Source organism: Musca autumnalis, unplaced genomic scaffold (genome assembly GCF_047663935.1).
Source record: "Musca autumnalis isolate F117 unplaced genomic scaffold, ASM4766393v1 scaffold_2, whole genome shotgun sequence".
NCBI lineage: Eukaryota > Metazoa > Arthropoda > Insecta > Diptera > Muscidae > Musca > Musca autumnalis.
This window is the reverse complement of record NW_027411755.1, coordinates 38,247,195-38,271,029: the sequence shown is the minus strand read 5'-3', so window position 1 is coordinate 38,271,029 and position 23,835 is coordinate 38,247,195. Positions and strand designations below refer to the sequence as shown.

The 23,835-nt window shown below is 25.0% G+C and overlaps 1 protein-coding gene across 1 annotated transcript in view; it reads left to right on the top strand.

Moving 5' to 3' along the window:
- The first annotated feature begins 353 nt into the window (after positions 1 to 353).
- LOC141392219 (anoctamin-10-like) overlaps positions 354 to 23,835 on the top strand; it is an 81,930-nt gene continuing 58,448 nt past the window's right edge. The window contains exon 1 of the mRNA XM_073965173.1: positions 354 to 429. Within this exon, the coding sequence (XP_073821274.1) occupies positions 354 to 429 (76 nt within the window). The remainder of the gene's footprint in view (positions 430 to 23,835) is intronic.

Below are 23,835 nucleotides of genomic sequence, written 5' to 3'. Positions count from 1 at the left end.
ACTTTCACATCCGCCCATGTGCCTTTGAGGTAAATTAAGTACACAAATCCCTTTTTAGAATCTTCAAAAAGAATAACAAATTGTTCACGTATACATGCACATAATTTATACTGAAATGTGTGGCCTCTTCTCTTTCCTTCTTCACTTCTTGGATGGAAATCTAAGATATATGCTATACGAAATATAAATGTATGTCTCTGTGTGTATGTCCTTTATAAAGATTTGAATCAGAATACAAATGGCAATACCGACACAGAAACAATAACACATTTGATTTGTTAGAACAACAAAAACAATAATAACAGTACTTGCAACAATAGCAATCAAGGAAGTTTTTAGTCAACGATGAAACAATGGTTGCAGCTGTGGCAGCTGCAACAGTAATCGATGTTTCTGTCACAAGTATTTCAGATGTGAAAAATAACAAAGGTGGGACAGTGGAATTGAAAGACAAACAACAGAGCAATAAACCAGGATTATTTAAAAAAATATTTATTAAGTAAATTAAGTTAGATTTTTTTAAGAAACATTTATTGAAGGCAAAGGTGAATAATGATTGGCCACAGGGACGTATAAGTTGTGTCGCAACGTATACGCACCATTGACAAATAGATTTCTTAAATAATATTTTTTAAGGAGCCACACAAAACGTGGATTTTCTAAGGAATATTTTTTGAGGAGCCACACATAACGAGGATTTCTTATATAATATTTTTGAGGAGCCACACAAAACGTGGCTTTCTTAAAGAATTTTTTGTGAGGAGCCACACAAAACGTGGATTTCTTAAAGAATATTTTTTGAGCAGCCACAGAAAACGTGGATTTCTTAAAGAATATTTTGTTTTGTTGGATATTTGAAAAATTATTTTTTTAAAAAATCCACGCTTCTGTTGGTTAATTGAAAAAATATTTTTTAAAAAATCCACGCTTCTGTTGGTTAATTGAAAAAATATTTTTTAAAAAATCCACGCTTCTGTTGGTTAATTGAAAAAATATTTTTTAACAAATCCACACTTCTGTTGGTTATTTGAAAAAATATTTTTTAACAAATCCACACTTCTGTTGGTTAATTGAAAAAATATTTTTTAAAAAATCCACGCTTCTGTTGGTTAATTGAAAAAATATTTTTTAAAAAATCCACGCTTCTGTTGGTTAATTGAAAACATATTTTTTAAAAAATCCACGCTTCTGTTGGTTAATTGAAAAAATATTTTTTAAAAAATCCACGCTTCTGTTGGTTAATTGAAAAAATATTTTTTAAAAAATCCACGCCTCTGTTGGTTAATTGAAAAAATATTTTTTAAAAAATCCACGCCTCTGTTGGTTAATTGAAAAAATATTTTTTAAAAAATCCACGCCTCTGTTGGTTAATTGAAAAAATATTTTTTAAAAAATCCACGCCTCTGTTGGTTAATTGAAAAAATATTTTTTAAAAAATCCACGCCTCTGTTGGTTAATTGAAAAAATATTTTTTAAAAAATCCACGCCTCTGTTGGTTAATTGAAAAAATATTTTTTAAAAAATCCACGCCTCTGTTGGTTAATTGAAAAAATATTTTTTAAAAAATCCACGCCTCTGTTGGTTAATTGAAAAAATATTTTTTAAAAAATCCACGCCTCTGTTGGTTAATTGAAAAAATATTTTTTAAAAAATCCACGCCTCTGTTGGTTAATTGAAAAAATATTTTTTAAAAAATCCACGCCTCTGTTGGTTAATTGAAAAAATATTTTTTAAAAAATCCACGCCTCTGTTGGTTAATTGAAAAAATATTTTTTAAAAAATCCACGCCTCTGTTGGTTAATTGAAAAAATATTTTTTAAAAAATCCACGCCTCTGTTGGTTAATTGAAAAAATATTTTTTAAAAAATCCACGCCTCTGTTGGTTAATTGAAAAAATATTTTTTAAAAAATCCACGCCTCTGTTGGTTAATTGAAAAAATATTTTTTAAAAAATCCACGCCTCTGTTGGTTAATTGAAAAAATATTTTTTAAAAAATCCACGCCTCTGTTGGTTAATTGAAAAAATATTTTTTAAAAAATCCACGCCTCTGTTGGTTAATTGAAAAAATATTTTTTAAAAAATCCACGCCTCTGTTGGTTAATTGAAAAAATATTTTTTAAAAAATCCACGCCTCTGTTGGTTAATTGAAAAAATATTTTTTAAAAAATCCACGCCTCTGTTGGTTAATTGAAAAAATATTTTTTAAAAAATCCACGCCTCTGTTGGTTAATTGAAAAAATATTTTTTAAAAAATCCACGCCTCTGTTGGTTAATTGAAAAAATATTTTTTAAAAAATCCACGCCTCTGTTGGTTAATTGAAAAAATATTTTTTAAAAAATCCACGCCTCTGTTGGTTAATTGAAAAAATATTTTTTAAAAAATCCACGCCTCTGTTGGTTAATTGAAAAAATATTTTTTAAAAAATCCACGCCTCTGTTGGTTAATTGAAAAAATATTTTTTAAAAAATCCACGCCTCTGTTGGTTAATTGAAAAAATATTTTTTAAAAAATCCACGCCTCTGTTGGTTAATTGAAAAAATATTTTTTAAAAAATCCACGCCTCTGTTGGTTAATTGAAAAAATATTTTTTAAAAAATCCACGCCTCTGTTGGTTAATTGAAAAAATATTTTTTAAAAAATCCACGCCTCTGTTGGTTAATTGAAAAAATATTTTTTAAAAAATCCACGCCTCTGTTGGTTAATTGAAAAAATATTTTTTAAAAAATCCACGCTTCTGTTGGTTAATTGAAAAAATATTTTTTAAAAAATCCACGCTTCTGTTGGTTAATTGAAAAAATATTTTTTAAAAAATCCACGCTTCTGTTGGTTAATTGAAAAAATATTTTTTAAAAAATCCACGCTTCTGTTGGTTAATTGAAAAAATATTTTTTAAAAAATCCACGCTTCTGTTGGTTAATTGAAAAAATATTTTTTAAAAAATCCACGCTTCTGTTGGTTAATTGAAAAAATATTTTTTAAAAAATCCACGCTTCTGTTGGTTAATTGAAAAAATATTTTTTAAAAAATCCACGCTTCTGTTGGTTAATTGAAAAAATATTTTTTAAAAAATCCACGCTTCTGTTGGTTAATTGAAAAAATATTTTTTAAAAAATCCACGCTTCTGTTGGTTAATTGAAAAAATATTTTTTAAAAAATCCACGCTTCTGTTGGTTAATTGAAAAAATATTTTTTAAAAAATCCACGCTTCTGTTGGTTAATTGAAAAAATATTTTTTAAAAAATCCACGCTTCTGTTGGTTAATTGAAAAAATATTTTTTAAAAAATCCACGCTTCTGTTGGTTAATTGAAAAAATATTTTTTAAAAAATCCACGCTTCTGTTGGTTAATTGAAAAAATATTTTTTAAAAAATCCACGCTTCTGTTGGTTAATTGAAAAAATATTTTTTAAAAAATCCACGCTTCTGTTGGTTAATTGAAAAAATATTTTTTAAAAAATCCACGCTTCTGTTGGTTAATTGAAAAAATATTTTTTAAAAAATCCACGCTTCTGTTGGTTAATTGAAAAAATATTTTTTAAAAAATCCACGCTTCTGTTGGTTAATTGAAAAAATATTTTTTAAAAAATCCACGCTTCTGTTGGTTAATTGAAAAAATATTTTTTAAAAAATCCACGCTTCTGTTGGTTAATTGAAAAAATATTTTTTAAAAAATCCACGCTTCTGTTGGTTAATTGAAAAAATATTTTTTAAAAAATCCACGCTTCTGTTGGTTAATTGAAAAAATATTTTTTAAAAAATCCACGCTTCTGTTGGTTAATTGAAAAAATATTTTTTAAAAAATCCACGCTTCTGTTGGTTAATTGAAAAAATATTTTTTAAAAAATCCACGCTTCTGTTGGTTAATTGAAAAAATATTTTTTAAAAAATCCACGCTTCTGTTGGTTAATTGAAAAAATATTTTTTAAAAAATCCACGCTTCTGTTGGTTAATTGAAAAAATATTTTTTAAAAAATCCACGCTTCTGTTGGTTAATTGAAAAAATATTTTTTAAAAAATCCACGCTTCTGTTGGTTAATTGAAAAAATATTTTTTAAAAAATCCACGCTTCTGTTGGTTAATTGAAAAAATATTTTTTAAAAAATCCACGCTTCTGTTGGTTAATTGAAAAAATATTTTTTAAAAAATCCACGCTTCTGTTGGTTAATTGAAAAAATATTTTTTAAAAAATCCACGCTTCTGTTGGTTAATTGAAAAAATATTTTTTAAAAAATCCACGCTTCTGTTGGTTAATTGAAAAAATATTTTTTAAAAAATCCACGCTTCTGTTGGTTAATTGAAAAAATATTTTTTAAAAAATCCACGCTTCTGTTGGTTAATTGAAAAAATATTTTTTAAAAAATCCACGCTTCTGTTGGTTAATTGAAAAAATATTTTTTAAAAAATCCACGCTTCTGTTGGTTAATTGAAAAAATATTTTTTTAAAAATCCACGCTTCTGTTGGTTAATTGAAAAAATATTTTTTAAAAAATCCACGCTTCTGTTGGTTAATTGAAAAAATATTTTTTAAAAAATCCACGCTTCTGTTGGTTAATTGAAAAAATATTTTTTAAAAAATCCACGCTTCTGTTGGTTAATTGAAAAAATATTTTTTAAAAAATCCACGCTTCTGTTGGTTAATTGAAAACATATTTTTTAAAAAATCCACGCTTCTGTTGGTTAATTGAAAAAATATTTTTTAAAAAATCCACGCTTCTGTTGGTTAATTGAAAAAATATTTTTTAAAAAATCCACGCTTCTGTTGGTTAATTGAAAAAATATTTTTTAAAAAATCCACGCTTCTGTTGGTTAATTGAAAAAATATTTTTTAAAAAATCCACGCTTCTGTTGGTTAATTGAAAAAATATTTTTTAAAAAATCCACGCTTCTGTTGGTTAATTGAAAAAATATTTTTTAAAAAATCCACGCTTCTGTTGGTTAATTGAAAAAATATTTTTTAAAAAATCCACGCTTCTGTTGGTTAATTGAAAAAATATTTTTTAAAAAATCCACGCTTCTGTTGGTTAATTGAAAAAATATTTTTTAAAAAATCCACGCTTCTGTTGGTTAATTGAAAAAATATTTTTTAAAAAATCCACGCTTCTGTTGGTTAATTGAAAAAATATTTTTTAAAAAATCCACGCTTCTGTTGGTTAATTGAAAAAATATTTTTTAAAAAATCCACGCTTCTGTTGGTTAATTGAAAAAATATTTTTTAAAAAATCCACGCTTCTGTTGGTTAATTGAAAAAATATTTTTTAAAAAATCCACGCTTCTGTTGGTTAATTGAAAAAATATTTTTTAAAAAATCCACGCTTCTGTTGGTTAATTGAAAAAATATTTTTTAAAAAATCCACGCTTCTGTTGGTTAATTGAAAAAATATTTTTTAAAAAATCCACGCTTCTGTTGGTTAATTGAAAAAATATTTTTTAAAAAATCCACGCTTCTGTTGGTTAATTGAAAAAATATTTTTTAAAAAATCCACGCTTCTGTTGGTTAATTGAAAAAATATTTTTTAAAAAATCCACGCTTCTGTTGGTTAATTGAAAAAATATTTTTTAAAAAATCCACGCTTCTGTTGGTTAATTGAAAAAATATTTTTTAAAAAATCCACGCTTCTGTTGGTTAATTGAAAAAATATTTTTTAAAAAATCCACACTTCTGTTGGTTAATTGAAAAAATATTTTTTAAAAAATCCACGCTTCTGTTGGTTAATTGAAAAAATATTTTTTAAAAAATCCACGCTTCTGTTGGTTAATTGAAAAAATATTTTTTAAAAAAATCCACGCTTCTGTTGGTTAATTGAAAAAATATTTTTTAAAAAATCCACGCTTCTGTTGGTTAATTGAAAAAATATTTTTTAAAAAATCCACGCTTCTGTTGGTTAATTGAAAAAATATTTTTTAAAAAATCCACGCTTCTGTTGGTTAATTGAAAAAATATTTTTTAAAAAATCCACGCTTCTGTTGGTTAATTGAAAAAATATTTTTTAAAAAATCCACGCTTCTGTTGGTTAATTGAAAAAATATTTTTTAAAAAATCCACGCTTCTGTTGGTTAATTGAAAAAATATTTTTTAAAAAATCCACGCTTCTGTTGGTTAATTGAAAAAATATTTTTTAAAAAATCCACGCTTCTGTTGGTTAATTGAAAAAATATTTTTTAAAAAATCCACGCTTCTGTTGGTTAATTGAAAAAATATTTTTTAAAAAATCCACGCTTCTGTTGGTTAATTGAAAAAATATTTTTTAAAAAATCCACGCTTCTGTTGGTTAATTGAAAAAATATTTTTTAAAAAATCCACGCTTCTGTTGGTTAATTGAAAAAATATTTTTTAAAAAATCCACGCTTCTGTTGGTTAATTGAAAAAATATTTTTTAAAAAATCCACGCTTCTGTTGGTTAATTGAAAAAATATTTTTTAAAAAATCCACGCTTCTGTTGGTTAATTGAAAAAATATTTTTTAAAAAATCCACGCTTCTGTTGGTTAATTGAAAAAATATTTTTTAAAAAATCCACGCTTCTGTTGGTTAATTGAAAAAATATTTTTTAAAAAATCCACGCTTCTGTTGGTTAATTGAAAAAATATTTTTTAAAAAATCCACGCTACTGTTGGTTAATTGAAAAAATATTTTTTAAAAAATCCACGCTACTGTTGGTTAATTGAAAAAATATTTTTTAAAAAATCCACGCTTCTGTTGGTTAATTGAAAAAATATTTTTTAAAAAATCCACGCTTCTGTTGGTTAATTGAAAAAATATTTTTTAAAAAATCCACGCTTCTGTTGGTTAATTGAAAAAATATTTTTTAAAAAATCCACGCCTCTGTTGGTTAATTGAAAAAATATTTTTTAAAAAATCCACGCCTCTGTTGGTTAATTGAAAAAATATTTTTTAAAAAATCCACGCCTCTGTTGGTTAATTGAAAAAATATTTTTTAAAAAATCCACGCCTCTGTTGGTTAATTGAAAAAATATTTTTTAAAAAATCCACGCCTCTGTTGGTTAATTGAAAAAATATTTTTTAAAAAATCCACGCCTCTGTTGGTTAATTGAAAAAATATTTTTTAAAAAATCCACGCCTCTGTTGGTTAATTGAAAAAATATTTTTTAAAAAATCCACGCCTCTGTTGGTTAATTGAAAAAATATTTTTTAAAAAATCCACGCCACTGTTGGTTAATTGAAAAAATATTTTTTAAAAAATCCACGCCTCTGTTGGTTAATTGAAAAAATATTTTTTAAAAAATCCACGCCTCTGTTGGTTAATTGAAAAAATATTTTTTAAAAAATCCACGACTCTGTTGGTTAATTGAAAAAATATTTTTTAAAAAATCCACGCCTCTGTTGGTTAATTGAAAAAATATTTTTTTAAAAATCCACGCTTCTGTTGGTTAATTGAAAAAATATGTTTTTAAAAAATCCACGCTTCTGTTGGTTAATTGAAAAACATATTTTAAAAAACCCAAAGCTTTTAAAAATTAGTCTTAAAAAATCCACGTTCTGTTGAAGGCAGAACAAATTATTTAAGAAGTTTTCTCATGCCTGTACAGCGTATACGTTTTGACAATTGTCATACGCCTTATTGCCCCTTTCCAAGATAACAAACTCACTGTTCAATTTTGCCTTACATTGAACAAGATTTATTTCTTGCTATTTTGTTGTTGTATTGTTATCCATTTGCAACAATGTATATGGCAATTTATCGTAAAGCTTTGTAATTTCCAGTTGTGGTCAGCTCTAATGGAGTGCTGAGTATACGTGAGAGAAACATATGTTAACGTTGGCATTGCATAATGAAATGTAATAAGGATGTGAGCACATCAGCGTGGGGAGGATAAGTTAAAAGATAATGAAGACATGAAAGCAGCAAGCGAGAATAATGTGGTGTTAGGTTTTGAGTGGATAATTGTGAAGAGATTTGTTTCTTTGTTTTCACAGGGGGCTTTTGATTATAATTAAAACTTTTTCTAAAGGAATGTCCTTTAAAGAAGAAAACGTTTCGAAAATGAAACAGCAAAGACGAACTGTTTAAATACGTACTTTGAAGAAAATAATTTGTTTAGCACGTCGTATACGTTGTGTCGTTATGTATACGCTCTATGCTAGCAAAATTTAGTAGTAAGCAGAATTCGGATCTATAAATTTATTTATGTTTTGGATTTTTTTATTTGGAAAATAAAAATAGATTTACATTTCTTCGGGATCATGTCAACATATTCTGTGTCCACCTTGTCGTATAACTTATGACGTAAAATATACGCAGTATGTGTCATTTTTTATTTTTTAAAAAAAGATCTTAAACTGTTTTGCTTTATTTTCCTAAACACTTGCCCCACTTTAAAATGTATAGAAGCCATTAAATCCCAATTAGCACCTAGGATTTGTTCAAAGCGATAAACTCACAAAAGTTCCTTAATTACTTATTTAGAGTGGCTTATTGATCCCCTCCCCAATGGGACATTACTTTATTTACCTCATAACTATATCATTGTTACTAGTTTTTTTCCACACTTTCTATATTTGTTTCTCATGCCATCACCGTGACGGTATTACGTCAACAAATTGGATGAATTGAAATTTTCCGTTTTTCTGCTTTCCACATAACAATCTTTCTCTCTCACATACACACAATTACATCAGGTTCATTGCATACCAATCGCATTTAAGTTCATTTAATACCATCACTCAGTCAGACAGTCGGTAAGTTCATTAATCACCCATCCTCAAAAGGTCATCACGGTAGATAAAACATATCAAAGTTTCGGTGAAATTGGAAAAATAGTAAAATGGAAATGAAATTTAAAAAAATTGCAGTTAATTAAATTTTAGAATTGAGTATGGAATGAGGTAAAAAGAGGTTAAGTAATATAAGTCAATTGAAAATAAATTTTTATGGAATATTTTTTCAAGCGTACAGCAGAAGCGTCGATTTATTAAAGAATATTTTTTCAAGCATCTCACAATAGGTTGTTTTTTTTTAATTTTTTTTATAAGTATTTAATAAAATGTGGATTTGTAATTTTTTTTCAACGCAACCGTTTTATTTGAGAGATCCAAAATATTGGAAAAATATTAAGTCTTTGAAAATAATTTTTTCCATGTGTGCGAATAATTGAAAATGAAATTGAAGGTGTACTCTGAAAGAAGAAATATTATTATATTTTTCTCAAAAAAACGTGGATTTTTTAAAACTTATTTCTTTCAACAAAACATGATTTCTTTTTAAAAATATTTTTTCTATAAAATGTGGATTTTATAAAAAATATTTTTTTCAACAATCCATGGATTTTTTTTTAAAAAATATTTTTTTCAACAAAAAAATTCTTTAAAAAATATTTCTTTTAACAATTTTTTTTAAAAACAATATTTTTTTTAACTAATCCTGGATTTTTTCTTATTATTGTCTTATTAGGACGAAGGTCCTTATTTTGTTAAAGTTGTTAATTAATTGAATTAATCCAGATAATCGACCTAGGGATTTTATTAAAAAAAAAACAAAACGTGGATTAAAAAAAATCAAAAAAAAAAAACGTGGTTTAAAAAGAACTTCAACAAAACGAGGATTTAAAAGAAAAAGTAGTATAATTTTTTTATTTACTTTTTTTGTTTAACAAATAACTGCTGAAAAACAAAACGTGGATTTTGGAACGTGGATCTAAAAAAAATTTTCAACGGATCGTGGATTTTTTGAAGTAAATATTTTTTGCAACGATACGTGGATTTAAAAAAAAAAAATTAGCAGCGAAACGTGGATTTAGATTAAAACAATACTTGTTTGCAACGAAACGTGAATTTAAAACAAATATTTTTTTTCTGCAACGAAACGTGGATTTGAAAAAAATATATATTTGTTTTTTCAAAAACTGAAATTAATTTTTTTTTCAACGAAACGCGGATTTTTTAAAACTATTTTTTCAACAAAACGTGGATTTTTTTTAAACTATTTTTTAACAAAACATGGATATTTTAAAAAATATTTTTTCAACAAAACGTGGATTTTTAAAAAAATATTTTTTAAACAAAACGTGGATTTTTTAAAAAATATTTTTTAAACAAAACGTGGATTTTTTAAAAAATATTTTTTCAACAAAGTCTATATTTTTTTTTAAAAATATTTTGTGAGAAAACGTGGATTTTAAAAAATATTTTTTCAACAAAATGTGGATTTTTTAAAAAATATTTTTTCAACAAAGTCTATATTTTTTTTTTAAAAATATTTTGTGAGAAAACGTGGATTTTAAAAAATATTTTTTCAACAAAGCCTGGATTTTTTAACAAATACTTTTTTAAAAAAAGCCTGGATTTTTTAAAAAATATTTTGTGACAAAACTTTGATTTTAAAAAATATTTTTTTAGAAAATGTGGATTAAAAATTTTTTTTGAGAAAATGCGGATTTTAAAAAATATTTTTTGAGCAAATGTGGATTTAAAAAATTTTTTTGTGAGAGGGTGTATTTTAAAGAATATTTGTTGAGAAAACGTAGATTTAAAAAAAATTAAAAAATGATTTTTTAAAAATTAAAAAAATTGGATTTAAAAATTTTAAATAATAGCTTTTTAAAAATTTCAAATAACAGTTTTGAAGAAAGCGGATTTAAAAAATGTCGCGGATTGAACATTATTTAAAACCCGTTAATCTAAAAAATAAATGTTTTTCAAAACATAGATTTTGAAAAAAAATACTTTTTTAAAACAAGTGGATTTTGAAAAATATTAAAAAATTTGGACTACAATTAATAACATATTTTATGTATGTATTAAAAAAATTGGATTTAAAAATTTTAAATAATAGCTTTTTAAAAATTTCAAATAACAGTTTTGAAGAAAGCGGATTTAAAAAATGTCGCGGATTGAACATTATTTAAAACCCGTTAATCTAAAAAATAAATGTTTTTCAAAACTTAGATTTTGAAAAAAAATACTTTTTTAAAACAAGTGGATTTTGAAAAATATTAAAAAATTTGGACTACAATTAATAACATATTTTATGTATGTTAAGAAATTTAAAAAAAAAATATTTTTTCGCAAAGGAACGTGATATAAGAAAAATTTGCAGCGGAACGTGGGTTTTTTTTTTAAAAATATTTATTTGCAACGAAATATTAACTGCAACGAAATAGATTTTTCAAAATCCACTTGTTTTAAAAAAGTATTTTTTTCAAAATCTAAGTTTGGAAAAGCATTTAATTTTTTAGATTTACGGGTTTTAAATAATTTTCAATCCGCGACATTTTTTAAATTTTTTTTGATTTTATATTTTTTGCAACGAAGCGTGGATTAAAAACAAATATTTTTAGCAGCGAAACTTGGATTTAAAAAAATATTTTTTGCAACGAAACGTGGATTAAAAAAATATTTTTAGCAGCGAAACGTGGATTTAAAAAAAAATATTTTTGCTACGAAACGTATATTTTTTTAAACAAAATATATATTTTTTTCAAAAAACTTAAATTAATATTTCTTCAACAAAACGAGGACTTTAAATTTTTTTTCAACAAAACGTGGATTTTTTAAACATTATTTTTTCAACAAAACGTGGATTTTTTAAACATTATTTTTTCAGCAAAACGTGAATTTTTTAAACATTATTTTTTCAACAAAACGTGGATTTTTTAAACATTATTTTTTCAACAAAACGTGGATTTTTTAAACATTATTTTCTCAACAAAACGTGGATTTTTTAAACATTATTTTTTCAACAAAACGTGGATTTTTTAAACATTATTTTTTCAACAAAACGTGGATTTTTTAAACATTTTTTTTCAACAAAACGTGGATTTTTTAAACATTATTTTTTCAACAAAACGTGGATTTTTTAAACATTATTTTTTCAACAAAACGTGGATTTTTTAAACATTTTTTTTCAACAAAACGTGGATTTTTTAAACATTATTTTTTCAACAAAACGTGGATTTTTTAAACATTATTTTTTCAACAAAACGTGGATTTTTTGAAATCTTGTTTCAAAAATACGTGGATTTTTTAAAAAATCATTTTTTCAACAAAAAGTGTATTTTTTAATAATTTTTGTTTCAACTAGTCGTGCATTTTTTTTAAAAATTATTTTTTCAGCTAAACGTGCATTTTTTAAAAATTATTTTTTTCAACAAAATAATTTTTTTTTCAAATTTATTGTTTTTGTTTTTTCAAAATTTTTTGAGAAAACGTGGTTTTTAAAAAATATTTTTTTCAATGAAACGTGGATTTAAAAAAAAAAATATTTTTTTTGAAAACGTGGATATTTCAAACAACGTTAATTCTAAAAAATATTTTTTGAGAAAACATTAATTTAAAAATAATAATAATAATACTATTGTGTGAGAAAACGTGGATTTAAAAAAATATATTTTGAGTAACATGGATTTTAAAAAATATTTTTTGAGAAAACTTGGACTTTAAAAAATATTTTTTGAGAAAAAGTGGATTTAAAAAAAAAAATATTTTTTGGGAAAACGTGGATTTTAAAAAGTATTTTTTTTTTAAAAAAACGTGATTTAAAAAAAGAAATTGTAATAAAACGTGGAGTTTAATAAAAATATTTGTTGAGAAAACGTAGACATTTTTTTAGCAAAACGTGAATTTTAAAGGGTATGCTTTTTTTGCGAAAACGTGAATTTTAAAAAATTTGTTTAAAAAATATTTTTGAGAAAACGTGGATTTAAAAATTTTTTTTTAGAAAACGTGAATTTAAAAAAATATTTTTGGAGAAAACTTTTATTTTAAAAATAACAATAATACAGTTTGAGTGCCAACGTGGTGCAATGGTATGCACACCCGCCTTGCACGCTGAAGGTCGTGGGTTCGATTCCCCGGCCAGTCAAACATCAAAATTTTCAACGTTGGCAAAATACCCCTCAGTAATGTTGGCGACATTTCCTGAGTATTACAGCCATGTAAAACTTCTCTACAAGTGGTATCTTGGGACACGCCGTTCGGACTCGGCGATAAACTGTAGGTCCCATATCACTGAGCTAATATGAATCGGGGTGCACTCATTGATATGAGAGAGGTCTCCCTTGTCCCGTATGGGATGTTTGTGGAACAATTATATTACAGTTTGAGAAAACGTCGATTAAAAAAAAATATTGTTTGGGAAAACGTTGATTTAAAAAAAAAAAATATTTTTTGAGTAAACGTTGATTTTAAAAAATATTTTTGAGAAAACGTGGATTTAAAGAAAATGAGTAATTAAAAAATTTAAAAAGGGGATTAAAAAACTTTAAATAATCGATTTTTAAAATTAAAAAAAATGGATTGTTAACAATTTAAGAATGTGGATTTAAAAAAATGTCGCGTATTAAAAATATTAAAAAACAAAAGTAAATCTAATAAATTAAAAAAAATTTGATTTTGAAAAAATATTAAAAAAACATGGAAAATATTAATAACATATTTTATTTCAAGAGGACTTGCATTTTTTCAAAAATATGAATACATAAAAAAAGCATTTTTAAAAAAATTATAAAGGTGGATTTTAAAAAAAATTTGTTTTTTGGATTTTAAAAAAAAATTTCTGAGAAAACGTGGAATTAAAAAAAATATTTTTTTTAAAAACTTGGATTTAAAAAAAAATATTTTTTGAGAGAAAGTGGATGTTAAAAGATATTGTTTGAGGAAAAGTGGATTTTAAAAATGTTTTTTGAGCGGATTTTAAAATTTTTTTAGTAGATTTTAAAGAATGTTTCTTTGCAAAACGTGGATTTAAAAAAAAAACCTTTTTTTGAGAAAACGTGATTTTTCTTTCGTTTTAATTTGGCTTGAGGTCATATTAGAAATTAAAAACAAATGGGTTTTTTATTTTTTTTTTTTTTGAAATTTTGCCTTTTAGGGCGAAGATCTTTTTTAATGATTTTTTATTAATTTTCTCGTTTAGAGTTAAGCTTGATGATCGGAAATTATTTGCAAGTGAAAAAGGAAAGCCAAGGACTCGAACCTACATAGTCACCAAATTACGTTACCTGGTTTCACTGGTGGTAAAGCAGATCTTCGGACGTATCGACTACGTAGTGGCTTCTCTGTCCTAGAACTTTTCGTTTCTCAAATGCAAATGTGTTTTTTCTACATTTACGCGGATATTTGTCCGCTGAAGTTTATTTTCTTCACGACAAACGCTTTTTTGCGCTGCCTTTGAAGTTATGAGTTTTGGCTTTGAACGCTAACACGCCGTGACAACATTTTTTGATATGTTTTCAAGGACGTGGGTTCAAATCCCAGCCGGGCTCAGCCTGTTTTTTATTTCATCAAGCTTAACTCTAAACGAGAAAGTTAATAAAAAATCATTAAAAATGATCTTCGCCCTAAAAGGCAAAAATTCAAAAAAAAAAAAAATAAATAAATAAATAAATAAACACAAAGATGTAAAATTCTGCAGTCCAACAATAAAAAACGCCAACAACAATAATAGGCATCAGCACGGCCTTGTTGACCAATGCGTAATGCAAAAACAACTTTCTTGTTGTTTTTACCCATTCATATGTTCGTATTCTTTGCGAAGCAAAGACGACATAAAAACAGTGGTGGATATGAAATTCTTTAGTTCGACTCAAATTGTAGGGTAAACAGCTTTAGGGCCATACAGCAAATTTCTCATTTTATTTAATTTGCTAGATGGCTTTATTGACCTGTTTATCGATACAGAGTCGGCGAAAAAGGGAACTGATGAAGTTGTTTGGTGACAACTGAAACTATAGTATTCCCTACCCTTCGCCCGCAACTAATCAATTTCATATCCACTTTAAAATATTTTGTTGTTATTCAAACAATTGAATTACAACAAAATATGGACTCAAGCTGAAATAAACACAAAGATGAAAAAAAAACATTTTTTTTTTAATTTCTAATATGAAATTAAACAGGGGCTTGAAGGGTATTCATCAAAAATTGTGTTATTATTAGTGGAAAAGATTTGGCATAGTTCGCCAAGGGGTAAGGCAGGGAATACTATAGTTTCGATTCTCGCCACAGAATCTCATCAGTTCCCTTGTGTTTTGTTTTATTTTTCAATAACTTCTTCAACAAAAAACTTGTTATACCTAAACATCAATCGTCAGCTCGAAGTATAAAGGTAAGCAAAGAAAAAAGTTCAATGAGAAGTTTTTCCTTCCTTCCTTAAAATACGTGTTTTTTGTCAGAAAATATTTTTTTCAAAAAACTTGAATTTTTGAAAAAAGATATTAATAATAGTTGATTTTTGAAATACAGTTTTTAATAAATCGAGGATTTAATTTTTTATTAAAAAAATGGATTTTGTTAAAAAATATTGCTAATTAAAACAAATTCTAGAATTCTTGAAAAAAACTCATTTAATATCTTACATTTTCTAGAAATTCACGTTTTGCGAAAAACTTTTTTATTTCAACAATATTTAGGCATTTCGATTTTTTGGAGGTGATTCGTTGGTCTGGGAATTGTTAAACAAAATTCACGTATGTTAAATATTTTCCCTTTTCCAAAGTTATTTATAATACCAACATTTTCAAAGTAGGTTACAATATTATTTAAGAAATCCCCGCATTTGTGGCCCTTATAGATTCTTCTCATATTCGTGCCATAGGACGTATAATAGACGTCACAACGTATACGCTCATAAGTACATTTATTAAAATTCAAGGTTTTATAAAACCCAAATACACATCCTTGGAACCTGACAATTTCTTCCAATTACCCAGCCATAAGTAGCTTAATTTCACAAAATGTTACACTATTCTCAAAATTACCTTATTAGGCTATGTATTGTCAATATGTGAAAATCTCATAACAATACTCTTCGAAGGACACGGGACTTAATAATAAAATCCCCACTTACATCAGTTTCTTCTTTATGTAAGATAAACTAAAATATGTGTATTTGTATGTGTAATACACATGATGTGAAAATGAAGTTTTCAATTGGTATTGACCCCTTTGGTCTCCTTTATACATATGTATGTAAACGTGTTTTGAATATGTAATGTATTCTAACCAGTATTTACTATGGCAAGTTTCGAAAGATGGGAAACATACGTATGTATGTTGGAATGTAATATTTCATGTGTGTATCTGTATTATGTGTAACAAAGTTTGTCTAGTATGGAAGCCGTATGTATAGTTTCTTTAAAAGTGACATTACATATATACTGCTTTTTAGTTTAAGTTTTCGTCGTTAGAAGAATAAAGGGCTCGTATGTGACCTATTGCCTATCTAATCTCAGTTTTATAGCCAAAATTTGTTCAGATAAATAAATGTAATATATCTAAGACAGTGGGGCTTCTTTTCATGAATTGATGTGACAATTTTGTTCTTTACATCCGGGTCGTATAATTATTGTCATCACTTATACGAACTGATATGTCATTTAAAAAAAGAACTCCAGCATCACAAATTAATTTCCCATTTTTAAGCTCTATTTAATGGCTGAAATTACCAACTGCTTATTTTCATTTCCCCTCCTTATTTTGTGTGATGTGTTTTTAGCTTCTGTATCCGTTTTACTGTCATTTTCATTTCCTTTTACCTATCGTCATTACCACAAACTGGTGATGGATTCTAATGTCATTTGTATTGGTTATGGAGGATTTATTTGATTGCATTCTACGTGATACAGATGTGAAAATAATAGTGGGTGTCATGGGAGGGAGTGGAGGTTAATGATTGTTTTTCTTTTTTTTCAAAAAAATGACATTGCCAAATTTGTCTTCATGTGTGTCAACGACTTTTGATGTCATTTGCAATCAATGTTTCTGTGAACATTTTCTTAACTGCTAGGAATCAATTCAATTTGTCATTATCTACGGTTTGAATGACATCTTAATGCGGCTAATTATGTTCAATATTTTTTGGGATGGGGGAGAGAGTTGGGAAAGTGGCCTTTTGAAAAAAAGTGGACTTTGACTTTTGTCCTGTTGGCAAAACATCGACATATTGCTTTTGATAGTAAGGGTCAAATAGATTTTTTTGATAATGAATTGTGGTCAACATGGCCAGAATTTTGCAATTAATTAAAATCTTGGGTAGACAAAATTGAATTTCAACTAAGTTTTTGTTCGAGAATTTTGATTCGAATTCTGATACACGTTTGTTCACAAGAGCGTATAAGTTGTGACAATATGTATACGCTCCGATACCCAAAATAAAATTTAAAAAATATTTTTCTAACATTTAACAAAACGTGGATTTTTTAAAAAATATTTTTCAAACATTTAGCAAAACGTGGATTTTTTAAAAAATATTTTTCAAACATTTAGCAAAACGTGGATTTTTTAAAAAATATTTTTCAAACATTTAACAAAACGTGGATTTTTTAAAAAATATTTTTCTAACATTTAACAAAACGTGGATTTTTTAAAAAATATTTTTCTAACATTTAACAAAACGTGGAATTTTTAAAACATATTTTTCTAACATTTAACAAAACGTGGATTTTTTAAAAAATATTTTTCTAACATTTAACAAAACGTGGATTTTTTAAAAAATATTTTTTTAAACATTTAACAAAACGTGGATTTTTTAAAAAATATTTTTCTAACATTTAACAAAACGTGGATTTTTTAAAAAATATTTTTCATACATTTTACAAAACGTGGATTTTTTAAAAAATATTTTTCTAACATTTAACAAAACGTGGATTTTTTAAGAAATATTTTTCTAACATTTAACAAAACGTGGATTTTTTAAAAAATATTTTTCTAACATTTAACAAAACGTGGATTTTTTAAAAAATATTTTTCTAACATTTAACAAAACGTGGATTTTTTAAAAAATATTTTTCTAACATTTAACAAAACGTGGATTTTTTAAAAAATATTTTTCTAACATTTAACAAAACGTGGATTTTTTAAAAAATATTTTTCTAACATTTAACAAAACGTGGATTTTTTAAAAAATATTTTTCTAACATTTAACAAAACGTGGATTTTTTAAAAAATATTTTTCTAACATTTAACAATACGTGGATTTTTTAAAAAATATTTTTCTAACATTTAACAAAACGTGGATTTTTTAAAAAATATTTTTCTAACATTTAACAAAACGTGGATTTTTTAAAAAATATTTTTCTAACATTTAACAAAACGTGGATTTTTTAAAAAATATTTTTCTAACATTTAACAAAACGTGGATTTTTTAAAAAATATTTTTCTAACATTTAACAAAACGTGGATTTTTTAAAAAATATTTTTCTAACATTTAACAAAACGTGGATTTTTTAAAAAATATTTTTCTAACATTTAACAAAACGTGGATTTTTTAAAAAATATTTTTCTAACATTTAACAAAACGTGGATTTTTTAAAAAATATTTTTCTAACATTTAACAAAACGTGGATTTTTTAAAAAATATTTTTCTAACATTTAACAAAACGTGGATTTTTTAAAAAATATTTTTCTAACATTTAACAAAACGTGGATTTTTTAAAAAATATTTTTCTAACATTTAACAAAACGTGGATTTTTTAAAAAATATTTTTCTAACATTTAACAAAACGTGGATTTTTTAAAAAATATTTTTCTAACATTTAACAAAACGTGGATTTTTTAAAAAATATTTTTCTAACATTTAACAAAACGTGGATTTTTTAAAAAATATTTTTCTAACATTTAACAAAACGTGGATTTTTTAAAAAATATTTTTCTAACATTTAACAAAACGTGGATTTTTTAAAAAATATTTTTCTAACATTTAACAAAACGTGGATTTTTTAAAAAATATTTTTCTAACATTTAACAAAACGTGGATTTTTTAAAAAATATTTTTCTAACATTTAACAAAACGTGGATTTTTTAAAAAATATTTTTCTAACATTTAACAAAACGTGGATTTTTTAAAAAATATTTTTCTAACATTTAACAAAACGTGGATTTTTTAAAAAATATTTTTCTAACATTTAACAAAACGTGGATTTTTTAAAAAATATTTTTCTAACATTTAACAAAACGTGGATTTTTTAAAAAATATTTTTCTAACATTTAACAAAACGTGGATTTTTTAAAAAATATTTTTCTAACATTTAACAAAACGTGGATTTTTTAAAAAATATTTTTCTAACATTTAACAAAACGTGGATTTTTTAAAAAATATTTTTCTAACATTTAACAAAACGTGGATTTTTTAAAAAATATTTTTCTAACATTTAACAAAACGTGGATTTTTTAAAAAATATTTTTCTAACATTTAACAAAACGTGGATTTTTTAAAAAATATTTTTCTAACATTTAACAAAACGTGGATTTTTTAAAAAATATTTTTCTAACATTTAACAAAACGTGGATTTTTTAAAAAATATTTTTCTAACATTTAACAAAACGTGGATTTTTTAAAAAATATTTTTCTAACATTTAACAAAACGTGGATTTTTTAAAAAATATTTTTCTAACATTTAACAAAACGTGGATTTTTTAAAAAATATTTTTCTAACATTTAACAAAACGTGGATTTTTTAAAAAATATTTTTCTAACATTTAACAAAACGTGGATTTTTTAAAAAATATTTTTCTAACATTTAACAAAACGTGGATTTTTTAAAAAATATTTTTCTAACATTTAACAAAACGTGGATTTTTTAAAAAATATTTTTCTAACATTTAACAAAACGTGGATTTTTTAAAAAATATTTTTCTAACATTTAACAAAACGTGGATTTTTTAAAAAATATTTTTCTAACATTTAACAAAACGTGGATTTTTTAAAAAATATTTTTCTAACATTTAACAAAACGTGGATTTTTTAAAAAATATTTTTCTAACATTTAACAAAACGTGGATTTTTTAAAAATTAATTTTCAAGCATTTAACAAAACGTGGATTTTTTAAAAAATATTTTTCTAACATTTAACAAAACGTGGATTTTTTTAAAAATATTTTTCTAACATTTAACAAAACGTGGATTTTTTTAAAAATATTTTTCTAACATTTAACAAAACGTGGATTTTTTTAAAAATATTTTTCTAACATTTAACAAAACGTGGATTTTTTAAAAAATATTTTTCTAACATTTAACAAAACGTGGATTTTTTAAAAAATATTTTTCTAACATTTAACAAAACGTGGATTTTTTAAAAAATATTTTTCTAACATTTAACAAAACGTGGATTTTTTAAAAAATATTTTTCTAACATTTAACAAAACGTGGATTTTTTAAAAAATATTTTTCTAACATTTAACAAAACGTGGATTTTTTAAAAAATATTTTTCTAACATTTAACAAAACGTGGATTTTTTAAAAAATATTTTTCTAACATTTAACAAAACGTGGATTTTTTAAAAAATATTTTTCTAACATTTAACAAAACGTGGATTTTTTAAAAAATATTTTTCTAACATTTAACAAAACGTGGATTTTTTAAAAAATATTTTTCTAACATTTAACAAAACGTGGATTTTTTAAAAAATATTTTTCTAACATTTAACAAAACGTGGATTTTTTAAAAAATATTTTTCTAACATTTAACAAAACGTGGATTTTTTAAAAAATATTTTTCTAACATTTAACAAAACGTGGATTTTTTAAAAAATATTTTTCTAACATTTAACAAAACGTGGATTTTTTAAAAAATATTTTTCTAACATGATTTTTTGATTTCGAGGGTTTGTTCAGGGGTACGTATACGTTGTGACAACGCTTATACGACCTAAAGACATGCTTTGAAATGCTTTGGTACGTCTTTGTTGTGTCGATAAGTATGCGCTCCCAAAACTTTCCATAAACCCCATTATTGAACACCCCAAATCATTCCATAGAACCTATAAACCTAACTCATTGTCTATCAGAAAAAATTCCCACTTATTTAAGCCATTTCGAGGAAAACAATTTCCTCTACAAAAATTCTATCACTCACCTCAATTGTCTAATTAAAATCTCTCCTTTTTATCTCAGCCAATTTGTGTAAAACAACCGGAGAAGCAACCAACATTTTTTCCAACTTCCGCAGCATACCTACATTTGAGGCATTCATATCGCTTGCATCCTGACAATAACATCGAATTCATTTCCCCTCCTGGTATGCAAACTACTTGCTTTTGCACAATTTCTAAAGACGGACTGCATGCAGAGGAAATTTATTTCTTCCTCCACCGTTTTCTTCTTCGTTTTCTTGTTAGCTTTTGTTTTCGGAGTCTCAAAAGGTCATGTTGTTCTACTTCCTTGGAAATATTTTCTTGTTTATGGCAGTCCCCCGTCCGCCTGTAAGCCGTCAGAACATTTATTTTGGTTTGCAGTTGAATGTTATATGAAAATTGGTTTCACAGTTATCAGCTAAGGACAGAATTCCTTTTCTGTCACAACTATTGTTGTCGTTGCCTTAATGAACGTTAACTTGAGAACACAGCCAGGGAATTGTGGTAGTTGATAACAATTTGAACAACTAGGAAGCCAGGCATATGATTGAGTGCTGAGATATGTTTCTTGTTGTTGGAATTTTTTTCAATATTTTGTGACATGCATAAACATTTTAAAGCAATTAAAAGTAAAAATGATGCGAAAGCAAGTCAATATAGTCTGCTGATAACTTGCTTGGAATTGATACAAAATCCTAAGAGTGAGAGGTTTGGGTCGTATACATATTGTCGCAAGTTATACGCACCCTTGGGGACTGAAATCAAAATTCACAAAAAAACTTAAATCATGCAACCGATGGACCACAATTTACTAGCAACACTTTATTTGACCTTTGGTATTAGGATCAATGGATTGCTTATTAGCAAAAAAACAAAAAAAAAAGTTCCCAAAAATTGCCCTTCCCAAATTACTTAACATAATTACCAGTAATCTGAGATGTCATTCAGAAAAAATATAAGGACACATTGAATTGACTCCTAAACATTCGAACATTTTTCCACCTTAAAAAGGCCATATATAATTTTTCAACACAAATTGCAATGTAATCCATCTGTTGGCGGTAATGATACGTCAAAGGAAATGAAAACGGCAGTAAACTGCTACTAGAGCTGAAATCACATCACTTCATGAGAAGGAATGAAAAGAAGCAGTTGATAATATCATCAATTAATGAGAGCTTAGAAATGGGAAATTAATTTCCATTTTAGTGGTATATTTGAAATTGGTCATTGGCGCGTATAAGTGATGACATCAGTTATACGAACCGAATGGCAACAGATTGAAAGAGGTAGATTTTTAAGGAATATCTTTTTAAACATGCAACAGGACCATGGATTTTTTATAGAATATTCGTTAAAACATTCATAAATTAACAACATTTTTTAAGGAATATTTTTTTAGGTATCCATCGCTTGTATTTAGAAGAAATATTTTTTAAGCGTCCACAAGAAACGTGGATTTTTTTAAAAATAATTTTTCAAGCAACCAACTAAATGCTTTATTTTTTACAAAAATATTTTTCAAATATTCAAAAAACATAGATTTAAAAAATATTTTAATTAAATTAATTGAAAAAATATTCTTTAAAAAATCCACGCTTCTGTTGGTTAATTGAAAAAATATTTTTTTAAAAAATCCACGCTTCTGTTGGTTAATTGAAAAAATATTTTTTTAAAAAATCCACGCTTCTGTTGGTTAATTGAAAAAATATTTTTTTAAAAAATCCACGCTTCTGTTGGTTAATTGAAAAAATATTTTTTTAAAAAATCCACGCTTCTGTTGGTTAATTGAAAAAATATTTTTTTAAAAAATCCACGCTTCTGTTGGTTAATTGAAAAAATATTTTTTTAAAAAATCCACGCTTCTGTTGGTTAATTGAAAAAATATTTTTTTAAAAAATCCACGCTTCTGTTGGTTAATTGAAAAAATATTTTTTTAAAAAATCCACGCTTCTGTTGGTTAATTGAAAAAATATTTTTTTAAAAAATCCACGCTTCTGTTGGTTAATTGAAAAAATATTTTTTTAAAAAATCCACGCTTCTGTTGGTTAATTGAAAAAATATTTTTTTAAAAAATCCACGCTTCTGTTGGTTAATTGAAAAAATATTTTTTTAAAAAATCCACGCTTCTGTTGGTTAATTGAAAAAATATTTTTTTTAAAAAATCCACGCTTCTGTTGGTTAATTGAAAAAATATTTTTTTTAAAAAATCCACGCTTCTGTTGGTTAATTGAAAAAATATTTTTTAAAAAATCCACGCTTCTGTTGGTTAATTGAAAAAATATTTTTTAAAAAATCCACGCTTCTGTTGGTTAATTGAAAAAATATTTTTTAAAAAATCCACGCTTCTGTTGGTTAACTGAAAAAATATTTTTTAAAAAATCCACGCTTCTGTTGGTTAATTGAAAAAATATTTTTTAAAAAATCCACGCTTCTGTTGGTTAATTGAAAAAATATTTTTTAAAAAATCCACGCTTCTGTTGGTTAATTGAAAAAATATTTTTTAAAAAATCCACGCTTCTGTTGGTTAATTGAAAAAATATTTTTTAAAAAATCCACGCTTCTGTTGGTTAATTGAAAAAATATTTTTTAAAAAATCCACGCTTCTGTTGGTTAATTGAAAAAATATTTTTTAAAAAATCCACGCTTCTGTTGGTTAATTGAAAAAATATTTTTTAAAAAATCCACGCTTCTGTTGGTTAATTGAAAAAATATTTTTTAAAAAATCCACGCTTCTGTTGGTTAATTGAAAAAATATTTTTTAAAAAATCCACGCTTCTGTTGGTTAATTGAAAAAATATTTTTTAAAAAATCCACGCTTCTGTTGGTTAATTGAAAAAATATTTTTTAAAAAATCCACGCTTCTGTTGGTTAATTGAAAAAATATTTTTTTAAAAAATCCACGCTTCTGTTGGTTAATTGAAAACATATTTTTTAAAAAATCCACGCTTCTGTTGGTTAATTGAAAAAATATGTTTTAAAAAATCCACGCTTCTGTTGGTTAATTGAAAAAATATTTTTTTAAAAAAT